The following is a 14131-nucleotide window of genomic DNA, read 5'->3' as shown; positions in this document are numbered from 1 at the left end:
AAACAACACACATTAAAATTCTGATAACATAAATATATTTGTGCGTTTTTAAAATGTTTGTCCTTAATTGTGCAACATTCTAACCTGTTTGTTTCTTAATGTCATCAGAGTTTGAGTTGACCATGGACTGAGGTGCGGTTTGAGTATCTTTCTCTGGTCCAGGGACTGGCATGAACATGCTTGCTGGCAGTACTTCTGATGCTGCCACCTGGAAAAAGAAAAACATAGTATTTGTTAGGTTAATTATAGGCCTTAAACAATAGCCTCTTGATAAGAAACGTAGAACATCTCAAATTAATGTAAAGGACAAGCTTGCACATTCAAAGTTACACATTCAAAACAGACAAAATTCCTTCATTGTAAACAAAAATTTGTAAAAGAAAAAGATTAATATAAGGTGGTACAGGCGAGAGATGTGCTATAAACATAAAAATAATTTGACAAGATAATCATATTATTTGAACTGGACACAAACACATTTATTGTCCCCCTCTTTCACACAGGTGACTTAATTTGCCATCCATGGAATTTGCACTTTGATCACTGATGGTGTTTTGTCACGCTCTGCGATAGTTCTGCTGCTGCAGCCAATTAGTGTGATGGGCTGAGTGGTCTACCTTTGCCAGTTGAAAAGCTTATTAGAGAGCCTAATTAAATAAGTCTTCCACCTCATAAAATGTGCTTTTCATTCCAAAAGAAAAGCATGGTGCAATGGTGAAATGCCGTCATTCAGCCTGGAATTCTGGGTAATGCAACAACTGTCAATTTATGGATAATGATCAGCACTCTTAATTTAACAAAGCGCTCATTAATATGTTTTCCAGCAGACAAGAATATTTTAATTTAAACAAGTATGCAAATTATTATTTGAAACAAAGTCATTGATCAAAAAAATTAGATAAATTTAAATGTAGGTAGATGGCAAGCAGCATGTTTTTCAGTCAATTTAATTAGAAAATTTAAAGTAGCAATGAATATTGTTGTGATAAAGGTGTACCAAGGTTTGCTTGGGACTTCAAAGGTTGAAGTTAATCAAGTGTGAATGACAGCAACCTCCCTTCTATCTTTTAAGTGCACATGATTCTCCATGCATGGCTCTCACTCTCTCGCTATCTCTCTCTTTCTCAGAATAATAATAAAAAACAGATTCATTAACAGGATCCTATTTAACAATAATCAGTGATTGAGATTGGAAAGGGTTGGGAGATGAGCCACTGTGTGCTTCACCTTCCTTCAATTAACTCCCCAAACTGAACAATCAGCCTCACTCATCATGCATTTCAATGCACTCCCAATCCCACGAATATATGCCTCTTCTCTCTCTCTCTCTGCATGAATCATTTTTTTCATCCCTTGTTTGTGCCCTTTTGTGCAAACTCTGTGCCTCTTTTTCCTTCCCATGAGACAACCAATTCTAATTTTTCTTACACCAGACATCAGCTTTACGTCATTATTTATTTATTTTAAAAACTGAACTGTAGATTGCATAACTTCCTTCAAACTGAACATGAGTTATAAAATTAGTCAAGTTATTAAGGTTATGTTAACCAAAAACGACTATTTTCCTGTGAGAGACCTAAGCAAACATACAGTAGTATCATTACATGATTGTTTGACTGATCTTCTGAGATCTGAGAGATGGAGCTGTTTTATAGTGGATTTAAAACCTAATCACAGCCAGCAGCTTTAACTCAGTACCAACAAATGCAGAGTGCCACGCAACCCCACGTCTTTGAGCCTGAAACACTGAGAAATAGTCAGTGAACCAGAGACATCCATAAACATCTGGTTATTGCAATCAAAATCACACTGGGCAAAATGTAGCCCTTTTTTCTGCTTTTTAGTTTCCTCCCTCACCCACTCTCCTCCTAACTTAACGTGTTAAATGATTGTGACCAGTATGGAGAATTCCAGAAACAAAACATGCCTGTGATTAACATTACAAAGTGGACTGTTTCTAGACAACTGCATCATTAGGCAAAGAGCGCCGAGTGCTGAGAGTATCCCAAGGTCACTTTTAATTTGGACCGTCTAATTGGCAAACATAGTTCCAAATGGCTATCATCTAGCCAGGCTCAGAATTAATGAAGCACAATTATTTTCATTACCCCTATCTTAGACAGACAGAACATTAGACATAGAGTGAGGAAGCGAGGGAGGGAGAGCGAGAGAAGAGGAAGAAGGAGGAGGTAGGGTGAGTGGAAGAGAGTGCATCTTTATGCAATGTTTGCAAGAAATAAAAGTCACCTGATTCAGAATTCATTAAGCTTGTCTGCCTGACACGAGGAACAGGATAGAGTACCTCTCCATCTCTCGTCACTTGTAAAAAAGGTGCTGGTTTTAATGTGCATTGTATTAGCTCAGTTTCTATCATGCACCGTACTTGTACAGCGCTCGGTGCGTTATTACCTCTATAAAAGAAAAAATATTGCTGTCTGGCCTCTACTAATGTGTTCACCATTTGCTTTCGGGCTGGGGGAGTGGAGATGCCTTCACAGAATTCAGAGTGATTGGCCAAGCAAGCAATTCTAACACCACAGGCAAACTTACACGTAATTATTTCACTGCTAAAATTCAGTGAAAAAAGAAAAAAAAAACCATGAAAGCAGGGTAGTCTCAGTAGAAGCTGAAATGGAATAAGGTGAGTATTCTCTGAGGGACCGGGCAGACTAGGCTGCTGGAGGCCTGAGCGCTCTGGGACTAGAGAGGTGGAAATAACGTAAAGGGATGATGTAAGTATTACTGCTTCTAGTGAGTGCCTGGAATATAAATGACCTTGGTAATCACAAGAGGCTTTTATAATTTTTCCACTAAACCGAGAACATTTCTTCTAAAGTTAAGAATTACAATATTCATCTACTTTCTACAAACCAACTGTTTCTTCTAATCAGCGCTGAAATTAAATAGAGAGCAAACCAAGGCTTGCGTAAGTCTACTGGTTTGCAGAATCTTTGCCTGAGAAGACCCTAGTAACGCGTCTCTTCTAGAGTTTCAGAGATCTCGACAGTGTCACGAAATGTGCTCTGATCTGCCAAGATGATGTCTGCGATCAAAAGTGAGATTTTTGACTAGAAACTCAAACATTTGAAACATAACTGAGATCTCCATTAAGTCCCCTGAGGTAAAAATGAGGCAAAAAAAAAAAAAAAAAACTTTTGGGAATGTAACCTTGTAATAAAACAGGGAAATGATATTGACCATAATAATACCTAACCGGTGTTACACCCAGCAATGTTCATGCTTTTGCCATGCACATCTCATTTTGAATATATAGGATTACCAAGGGCCATATCATAATGAGCAGTTTCCTTTGGCGATTTTAATTAAGCCTTAAAATGTCACAAATTAGACAGAAGGAAACAACCTTTGGTCCACAAAGGCAGAGCGAGAAACTTTGAGTCATTTGTGAGGTTGATGTCTGACATGATTACTACTGAACATGGCAGTAAGGCCATGTTGCTTTTGTGTAAAAAGCATATGGCCTTCGCACCACACAACAGAAGGGCAGTGAGGCCTCACATGAAAAACAAAAGATTGCAGAGAGAAATGAACTGGACTTAATAAATGTCCATCCTCTAGAGAGACTGAATGGGAACTATTTAGTAAAGTTCTTTTGACTGTGGAAGTAAAATAAATTTGGTTGAATGCCTTGTACATTCATTAAAGGAAACAAATGTGAAGTCTACTCTGTGATCGCCCCTAAATACTCTTCTGCGGTAACTTACTGTGGAAATTAGCTTGTCGACGCAGTCTGGTGCCACGCTGTGGAGGTGAGTGAGATGGAACTGCAGGTGGACCTTGTTGTTGAGCATGTCCTGGCACAGCGGGCAGCGGAACATGGGCTGCACTGAGTGCTGCGTCATCACGTGCATTCTGAGCCGGTTCAGATCTGTGTTGCTGAACTTGCAGTAGGGGCACTGGTACATCTATACAATAATGAGAAGGTAGAAAAAGAACATTATTTTCTTGGGAAGAGTGGTAAAATCAAGGGCAAAGCAAGGCTCGTCTATCTCCCATGCAGTGAGCAGCGGGCTACTCTGAGAGGTAGACACTTCAAAGGGCTCTCGTCTGTCAAATATCATATTGATTTTTCACCTTTTGCACAATTAGCACTGCAAGAGCAGCAGAAAAGACGGAGAAATATAATATTTTTAGAAAAAATTGCATGCATAATTTAAAAAGGCCAGCTACATTCTACTACTCTATATTAAAAAGGGCTGAAAACAACATCCTTGGATATTTTGTTAATTAATGGGTACAGTTAATGAGACCTACATGCCTGGGGATTAGATAAGGTCTATCTGAATCTACTTCACAAAAACAGACAGAGAGAATTCTAAATGTTTCGCAGAGGCTGTAGATTTTCCTCCATACCTGCTCTCCACTGCTCTTCTCAGCGGTCCTGTGGCGTTTCGACGAGAGGGGACTTTCTGCTGCCTCTGACCTCGAAGAAGGCCGCTTGGAGGGGACCGGGGAATCCGTCTGATCCCTCTCCGATTGGTTGGATGCTGTCATAGACACAAAAAGAAGCATACTTGTCAAAACACAGCACCGATTTGGCAGTCAGGGCATGCAATCAATCAATAAGCCAGCCTTTACAAAAATGAAACGCAGTAAAACTGCAGTTTTGTGCCGAATAATGATGCTGTACTGCACAATGAAAGAAAAAAATGTATCACAGTTAAAATGGCTTTTATGAAGCCTGCTATGCTGAGCTTACTAGTAAAAGCAGACTAAAATGAAAATGTGGTAATACATTAACTTGCTAATGTTGAAACAAAGCATAGTTCTTTGCCTTTGGTTTGATGATACTCAAGGAACATGTGAAAGTCTGAAAAATAATTTTTCAAGATGTTTGTGTTCATACACATTTTTATGTTCTTGATTGCTGCAACATTGTGGGAATACAGGAACTGGAGTCTTCAGTACAATAGTGCATGTGTGGTAATGGAAATGAAATATATTTCTGCAGCTTTATTTCAGTAAAAGTGAAGTAAACAAATGCTGAGCATTAGCGTTCAAGTGTCGTATCACCATGCCATTTGCTGTCATATCTTCACTTACAATGTTGATTACATGGATGCAGTATTACAGCAGTTTTTAGTACTGATGTTACCACAAGCATGGTACAATTAAGAAACTGCAGTCACTTTTTGTAAGGAAGTGAGTAGCATGCCTTTCTAAGCTGTGATATATAGGCATTGAACAGGTAACAGCCAGGCCAGCAGATTGCTAAGGCAGGCTTCTCCCCCTCCAAACCAATGTAGTCTTTTAACCGCTCCTCCCATGGCACTTAGAAGAGGCAGTGCGCAATGCTTTGACGGCTTGTCTTTCCCTATGTTGGATGTTTAGGACATCAGACACCGGCACAGACATCTAATCAAAACATTAGTTTGCCACGGTGAGCAGCTTTAGGATGCATGCTCTCTCAGATGAAGCCATTTGAAGTGTGGCTTCAGCGAAGGGATTCGCCCAACTTGAAAAGAGTCAAATATACCACAGGCGGCTTCAAAATGTATCAAGAAGAAAGAGTTCTGTTCTGGTTCCTATTTTGATTCTTTTTTCTAGCATATTTGCACTTCTCATTGGAATGCGAAATTACATTCCCTAGTTATTTTGGTTTTCAGCAAATCTTATAGTTTTGCACAAGTTTCTTGTTACATTTTGCTATGGTTTTTTAAGAAAATACTTTTTGCAAACTAGCAAAATATGTAAGTCGGGTGCTAATATTGAATCTATTGCTATAGGCATGGCTCATACTTTTCTAAAAAAACAAAAAACAAAACCTGAATACTACATCTCAAGCTAGCTAACTAGAATGCATGGAAATAACAATAAAGTCGAAGAAAGCAAACTAGAGGTGGCAATACAGAGCAATATCAGAGCACATGGTAAAAATAATCAGCTCGTATAGAAGCTAAATCCACTCTAAGCCAGAGAGGGGTCAGGAGAACACACTGTTCACGTTGCTAGGGGAAAGAATTCACAGTGAAACTTAAGACACTCTCTCTCACCAGCCCATAACGAGGCTATAAAGAGTTAAATTTGGCATGATTTGTCCAGTCCAGAAAGGGCAAATTGAGAGTAGGAGATTGTGGGGGTCAGTTTAAGCCGGGCTGACCATGTTCCTTGGGCAGACATTAAAGTGTCAGGTCCAATCAGGGCAGGGCAGCTGAGCACTGGCTTTAGTGGGGGGCCCTACTTTGGGGAACGCTGCCTGCTGCGGCTCCCAGAGACTCCCCCAATCAGCCAGTGCTGCCCTATTAGGTCCAGTCATGGCCAATCCCATTAGACACATCCACCAATAAACAAAGGAAATGTTAAACAAAGGAACCTCCCATTCGTTGCCATTAACCTCTACTCTCCATCCTGGCACTGTCCCAGCCACTTCCTCCTTACCGCACTGCTCCTACTGACAGTAGCTGTCTCTGTGGCGGTCCCTTGACTCTTCCTAGCCCATCTATCATCTGCCTACCCAATTTTTTTCTCGGGAAACCCCTTCTCAGGTGCCTCGAAGGTTCCTGGATCAATATACCTGGTAACCAAAATTTTCCACCAAAAACAGCTGTAGTTATTTTTACTACAATAAAACTGTGGAATCTTGGTATTAGCCACCACTCTCATCAAACACAAGCTGATAATGCTATTTAAAAGGCAAGCTATACGTTTAACAAAAACTGCAGTAGCTCTGGTATTTTGGATGTTACCATGGTACATTTTTGTTAGGGAGTGCAGGATAGAGAGAAAAATGGGCAAAGTGGTTTAAAACACAGAACGCTTTAGCTAATGCTAAACGCTAAATACATGTAAATAAACCAACAAAACAATTGCCTGTGACTCTAAGCATGATTGAAAAGGGGTTAAGTACACTATTTGTAAATTTTTTTCATTGTAAATTCTGTCTAATAGACAATTGCAAGTGAATAACATGAGGTCAGGGGAGCAGCTGCCTGCTGGAGGCCTGCAGCACGTGTGGAGGGGAGGGCGGCCCACTGCCTCTGGGCACAGCCGCACCTCGTCACGCCCTGTTAGGACTCCATAAATCTGATCAATTGTTTGCTTTTAAAAAGCCCCAAAAACCCACTTCTGCCACCAAACCCCCGTGACTAAAGCCCAGCTACCGTATCCTGTTTTCTGTTGTCAAGAGACGGACGGAGAAAGCGGGGAAAAAACATCATCACAGAGCACGCTGGAACAAAATGGAGACCAATAAACAGGCAAAGAAAAGGGACTGTTGGCATGTGCAATGCGTGTGTGTTCGGCACGGTTGGGCGGACCCACAGGAACATGCCTCAACATCTGAGCAGGTCAGATCCATTATTAGAGACCATGACCAGAACCTGATGGCTGGGGTCTCTCTTTCTCTCCCCTCCCTCCCTCTCCCTCGTCTCTGCTCATGAACCTGGCTATGTGTGTCAGGCTCTGGTATGCTCACTGTGTAATAGTGGTGGACCAATATGGGTTTTCGAAGGCCAAATCTTGAGAGCAGGGTATTATGTATTTAATAAAATTTCACAAAATGTGAAAGGAGATGACGACAAAATCATATACATGCATACATACTGTGGGATTACAAATTTAAGAATCTGTCTCAGATCTACTGATACAATCAAAAGTCTAACTAAGGCAATGATACATTCTAGTTTATATACATTTAGGGGAAGTGCTTAAAATGGAGACAAAGCACCTGGATGTCGACCTTAAGCAAAGCAGTCTTTAAATAGCCAAATATTAGCCCACACAAATAATCTCAAAATGACATAATATCAACCTAATGTGCATTTATAACATAACTGCTTTTCAGTACTTGCCTCACAGAAACAGTGTTACACAAAAACGACTAAAATTTTTTTCTGGAGGTATTTTCTTGTTTTTAAAGCCACACGGTTTTTAACAGGCAGGAGTGGGATCTACTTCAGCCTGCCTGTGTGCAGTTCTCGCCCCCTGTGCCTTTTTTCAAAACCATCCTAATGTAGTATCTGTACATCTGACCTCAATTCTACCATTCAGCAGTAGACCGCGCTTGCAGCAAAACCCACAGAGACAGCGACAACGCCCCAACTTTCATCTGACATCACAAAAGCCAAAGGAGAAGCAGTGAAAAAAGTCTTAAAAGTCAATTAGGTGATTATTTATTCATGGGCCTTTTCCGTAAGCAGGAGGTCTTTGTTCTGGAGTGTCCCGTAAGTGAATTGGACTTTGGCACCTTCTCTCAACCCCTGGAGCTGAGAAGCATTTCTCAGCCAGCCAGAGAAGGCTGTCAGTGCTGAGTGCTAAGCCTCTAAATCAGAGACGTGAAGCACTTTTAGTGAAGGGAGGCACCGCACAAGTATAAGACTGACACAAGCATGGCAGAAGTAATGCAACAAGTCCTGCGCCACTGAAAATGTCCACAAATGTAAGCACAGCTGCCATCACATCATTACCCAGGTGTCCTTGGGAAGTCATTTCCTACGAGACTAACTGGACACTGAAAGTGGGCGGACAGGGAAAGAGCAGAAAAATGATTTCTCCTGGCATATGGAGTGCAGCATGTGCATTTGCAAAAACCTAACAGAGTTCTGGAGATGTGCTCCCAAGAAGGCATTGGAAACGTCAAGTGGTCAATTATTCTTTACCCAGGTTTTCGCGCCGAAAAAAGGCACCATCATCGAGTCCCACAAAAACCTCACCAATTTGCAACACAAGCATCAACATATGGTGGTTTATGATGGTTAGATCAGGTTGCTACAAAGATGATCAACAAGCATGGTCCTTCAGGGTAACCTGGTTGACCATGGAACTAGCTGGTTAGGCTAGTTGCGAAGCATGGACAACAGCATCCCATGCTTCTCTTTTCAGGAGGTCAAACCTCTTCAATCGTTCTCTCGTTTGTCCTGCTTTTGTGCCCAGACCTTCCCTCCCCTCTCCTCATGACAGTTCTCCTCCCAGTCCCTCCGCTATTTAACCATTAATACGAAGGAGCGGTCCAACTCCCCAGTGTTATAAGTCATTCACTTTTACCACGGCTAACAATAACTGAATATTATCTTTTTCTGCTCATTCCCTCCCCCCTTTCATCCCTCCTCTTTTTAATCTGCAGGCCGCGTCGGTGCCCTGAGCAACAAAGGGCTATATTCCATTTCACCTCATATTTCTCAGGTAATTACTCTGCATCAATTAATTTCAAATAAAGAAAATTACAACCAAAGCCTGACGCCAACGCCACTCCATATTGCGACTTATCATATAACAGTTCCCTTGGTGTATAACCCACTATTAAATGAAAGGACCACCTCCACGGCTCTGCAAAGGAAGTGCCCATGTAACCCCACAGGCGTGACTGCTACAAAGACAAATTTAAAATGAAGAAATTAAAAGGAGATATCAATTAGTGGACGTGTTATTAATCTTCCGATGGCTAGGCGGGAGCTAACGCTGCAATCACCTTTAGAAGGACATACACGCACTGACACACGTACATGCAACTCTCTCTCTCTCTCTCTCTCTCTCTCAGGACGGCATGCCAATTAGAATACAGGGAGTAAAACTCATAAACACAGGTCTCTGTGAGTGCTGGCTCACAAACAAGGACAATTTATAGCCTATTAGTCCGCAAGACAAAAATAATTTTAATTTAAGGGATGACAAGCTTTTAAAGGACACGATATGAATATGCAAACGCGTCCGTGCTTTTAAATCGGCTCTGATTGATGCTTCGTTTCAGAGAGAGGGTGTTAGGAAGAACTTCAGTGACATGCTTTTCAGATTGTTTCACTACCCGGTAAATTCATCTTAAAAGACCCTCAGGATGATGCAATAAATACGGCATCATAAAAACCATGACAGTTTTCATCCGTATATGTACCATTTCTTCAGCGATATTCACGCAGTCAGCTGACAAGCCTGACAGCTACGGGTGCATTTACTACGATTATAACACGCCGCGGCTAGAGCTCCTGCCTATTCACATCAACTCCTGTAAAATCTATTGATGGACATCAAGGCCATGAAATAATGCTGGAGATGGAAACAGATCCGCTTGTAATACACTTCCTCTGCATCCAGGGGGTGCTAAAGTTCACCTTGCAGTCAGAGGACAATTATTTTGCTGTCCTTCTCAATGCTGTCTCTCCTGTCAGTGTCACACATGCACACACACACACCGTCCCCTGCGCATCCACTCACCGACATTCATATATTTAAGTAAATATATAAGGCAAAAGAGATGGAACCAATTTGGAGGGCGGCTGCTGCCGTGTCAGATAGCGCCTGACCTGCATCAGATTATTCTCCCTCCCTCACTATAACCCCAGTAATTTGAAAGTTGGGGGTTGAAAGGAATTATTCATAAACCTGCCAAGGACCACAGACCCCCCTGCCTGTAAACCGCCCCCTCCCCACCTATATTTATGTTAAACATCTCAAATCATATTGTGGTTGCTCCTCCAGTCCTTGAGTGAATTAACAATCCCGCTCCACATTGGCACGTATCTTCCACATTCTCAGTCCATCCGTTATGCACTCTGTCCTTATTTTCTGCCACACATCTACTGTACCCCTCTGTACCCCATTGCACTACTGCTAACCCAATGGATGGAGGCTGAGCTTTATATTTCAAATACCTCTGGAAGGCTTACACTAACCTAATCAAGGTAACCTTGAAAAAGGTGTCTGTACGTGTTGACATGCCTAAATCATTCCTATCTAGCACTAAATGAATGGTTCAAAAGAGACCAATCAGATCGGCCACGGCTTGACTACGGCTTGGTACTAACACGCTCAACCCGAGAGTCATCTGCGAAGCATGTTTCAACACTCGGTGTTCGCATGACTAGGATGAGAGGAAAAACTTCAACAACACTAATGACAGGCCCTAATAACAGCCCGCGCAGACAGGGTGACTCAAATCCGCTCGGATGCGTGCCTTGAAATAACAGGTTAGCCACGTCCCCATCGCGACGGAGTCCAGCGGCTCACCGTTGACGCATTCTCAGACAATCTCCAGCCAAAACAAGAGTGCCTCTGTTTACTAAAAGCATTCCAGCGCTTCCCAGGCAGAGTTCAGAAAGCCTCTCGTCTCACGCTGCTCTGTCCGTCAATCATGAAAGCGAGTTCTAAACACGATTAGAAAAAGAATATAAAAGAGCTTCCATTAAAGCAGCACCAGTATCTTAGATCACAACACCGCCAGGTTTCACTCTTCCACCCCCGTCACTCCTTCCTCCCCTCTCCACCTCTTCTCAGACATCAAACGGCACCCTAGACCTGGCTTCCTAATGCACGCTATTTTTAACTAAGCGTTCCTAATAAGCTGCTGGGAAGCCTGTAAATTTTTCATATGCAAGCACATCTTTCCTTTGTGAAAACACAGAAACACACTTATTTGGTGATTAGCAACTGACAGGGGGAGGAAAGGAATTGAATATTCTTGTATGGAATCGCATGCCTTTCAGAAAAAGACGCAGGGCTCCTAATGCGCAGAGTCGTCTTCTTCGGCACCACAGGTAACGGCTGAATTATTAATCAAGCAGCTCATTTTAATGCTTTTTAAAGTGCTTTATTTTGATGTGTTAAAATATACTTTTAGCCATTTTCAGGCAAGCGATGCATATCATTATTTCTCCCCATCAAAGCCGAGTGGCACTCGCTCAAAGTGCACAAACAACTCAGCCTCATTTAAAATGAAAGTTGAAAAAAATCAAAAGATGTTTTAAAAGATTTGCCTTCAAATGTTCCAAAGAACTTTTTTTTTTTTGCTGTAGTTTCGGAATATAAAAAAATAATGATAATAATAATAAAACGTGGAACATGCAAAAGACTAAAATTGCTATTATGAAGAAATAAAGTTATATCCTGTTGCCTGTGAGGTACAGCTGGAGTGAAAACACTTGTTCCAGACAGGTGCATGCGCCGACTGCTTCCTCCTCGCAATCAGACGGCTTCCATACACTGGCACCAATTGAACTCCACGTGAATGGAACTTCAAACGCGAGATAGCAAGCAAGAACGGACACCGAACATTCAGACCAGCACGCACCTGTCGAAGGACATGACTAATACTCTACATCCAAACCACACACGCATGCATATGTACTAATGTGTTTCCCAACCGTTTTTTTGTTTTGTTTTATACAGCCAGCACCACCGGTAAGTTTACCTTCATTGTAACCGAACTATATGTGCTTTCCTATTAAACCATATTACACTAGATAACATTTATCAATATTATTATTAAAGTCACCTAAAAAAATAAATTAATTAAATAAATAAATAAATCAACCTAGTAGCCAGGTAGTACACATATTCTTCTAAAACTGGCATCCAAACAAATGTATTATTATTATAAACACATTATTATTATTATTTTTGTTTTCTTAAAAAGAACTGAAAAAGCATGAGAATTATGATTATTTCTTAATTTCTTTAAATTATGTTTTTAAAATGATTTTAATTATTTTTTAGTGCTGTCAAATGATTAATGTGATTAATCTTATACAAAATAAAAGTTTTTGTTTACATGATATATGTCTGTGTACTGTGTATATTTATTATGTATATATAAATACACTCACATACAGCATATATTTTGAAAATATGTACATGTATTTACATGTATATATTTATATTCATATAATTTATATTATATTATAAATATATTTAATATATAAACATAACATTTTTCTTAAATATATACATGCATGTGCGTGTATTTATATATACAAAATAAATAGACCTAGTACACACACATATATCATGTAAACAAAAACTTTTATTTTGGATGCGATTAATAGTGATTAATTGTTGGACAGCTCTAGTTGTTTTTTTATTACTTTTAAAAAAAATTTTTTTTTCTAAATTATCGCCCTCTGCACTTTATTTCTTGTATGGATTTGTAACTATTTTGTAAGAAATTACACCAAGACACCATAGAGGTAGTCTTGATTGAGGTTTTATTTAAATTACATCATATGTGTTTTCATATCCACGTTTCATAATTTGCATCCCTTTTTTGGTTACACATTACAATATGGTTTAATTTGTTAAGATTAGTTAACTACATTAGTATTAGTGAACTAACAATGAAAAATAATTCTAAAACATATATTAATTATAGTTAATGTTAATTATTTAATTGTTTAAGGGACCTAAGCTGACGTGATCCAACAAAAAAACACGTGCATTTTTTAATAACTAGCATAAACAAAGATGAATAAACACTTTATTGCTTGTTGTTAGTTCATTTTAGTTAGCGCATTAACTAATTTTAGTTAACATTAACTAATGAGACCTAATGGGAAGAGTTATGCCATTTTAAAATGGTACATATCATGCACAGGTACATATGACTGTAGTAACAAACCATAGGCCAGTTGACTCTCTCACACATAAGCGCATGCACACACCAGCTCGTAACACAGCACGTGCTGCAGGTCCTTGCAGCTTTCCGAACACATCAGCGGCACAGCAACGCACCACTGATCTCCACTTACACCTCCACAGGCCTCTCTCTCCTCTGCACTCCACTCCACTCCAACACCCCGAGCAGCCCCCCTCCTCTTAAACCACACCTCTCTATGAAACCTGACACCTGCACCTGCCACAACCGCCCCCATCCCCGCCTGCAAAATACTCCTATCTGATAGCATTCTTCAGAGGTGTGTGTGTGTGAGGCAGAGAACACGGTCACATGTGTTTAGACACATGGCCGCGCTGTAACTCTGTAAGCAGGCCCTGACTTATGTTTTTGTCACTTGACCGGATTCGCCATAATCAGGGATAATTTTTCCTGGGAACTCCAACTAAATCCTCAGGGGTGAGAAACGAAACATATTAAATTAAGCTAGATTCTTGGAAATATTTGAGCTTCTTAAAAGTGCACTGACATATTTGTGGTAAAACATCACCTTATTTAATAAGCCACAACACTGGAGCTGTGGAATATAAAGGTTTCTCAGTGTAAAAGAAACCCCTAAAACTGAACAGCCTCCTGTTATATTGGACACCCTGTATAGTGAATTGGAAAGATAGGGCTTACCTGTCCCTTTGGTGAGCTCCCTCTCCCCCCCACACTCTCTGTCTTTGGTTTGGTCCTCCTGATCTGTGGTGGTCTCACTGGCAGCCTCCACATCCTCACTCAGCTCTCCTGAAG

At 40.6% G+C, this 14131-nt stretch overlaps 1 protein-coding gene across 1 annotated transcript in view; it reads right to left on the bottom strand.

Moving 5' to 3' along the window:
• The window catches only part of zfhx3b (zinc finger homeobox 3b), a 244284-nt gene that overhangs the window by 12337 nt on the left and 217816 nt on the right, over nucleotides 1-14131 (bottom strand). Inside the window, 4 exon segments of the mRNA XM_058780649.1 lie at nucleotides 85-208; nucleotides 3726-3926; nucleotides 4375-4508; nucleotides 14018-14125. Of these exon segments, the coding sequence (XP_058636632.1) occupies nucleotides 85-208; nucleotides 3726-3926; nucleotides 4375-4508; nucleotides 14018-14125 (567 nt within the window).

This window comes from Onychostoma macrolepis, chromosome 07 (genome assembly GCF_012432095.1).
Source record: "Onychostoma macrolepis isolate SWU-2019 chromosome 07, ASM1243209v1, whole genome shotgun sequence".
In the NCBI taxonomy this organism is placed as follows: Eukaryota; Metazoa; Chordata; class Actinopteri; order Cypriniformes; family Cyprinidae; genus Onychostoma; species Onychostoma macrolepis.
Note: the sequence above shows the minus strand (reverse complement) of the source record. Positions and strands in the feature narration are given on the sequence as shown.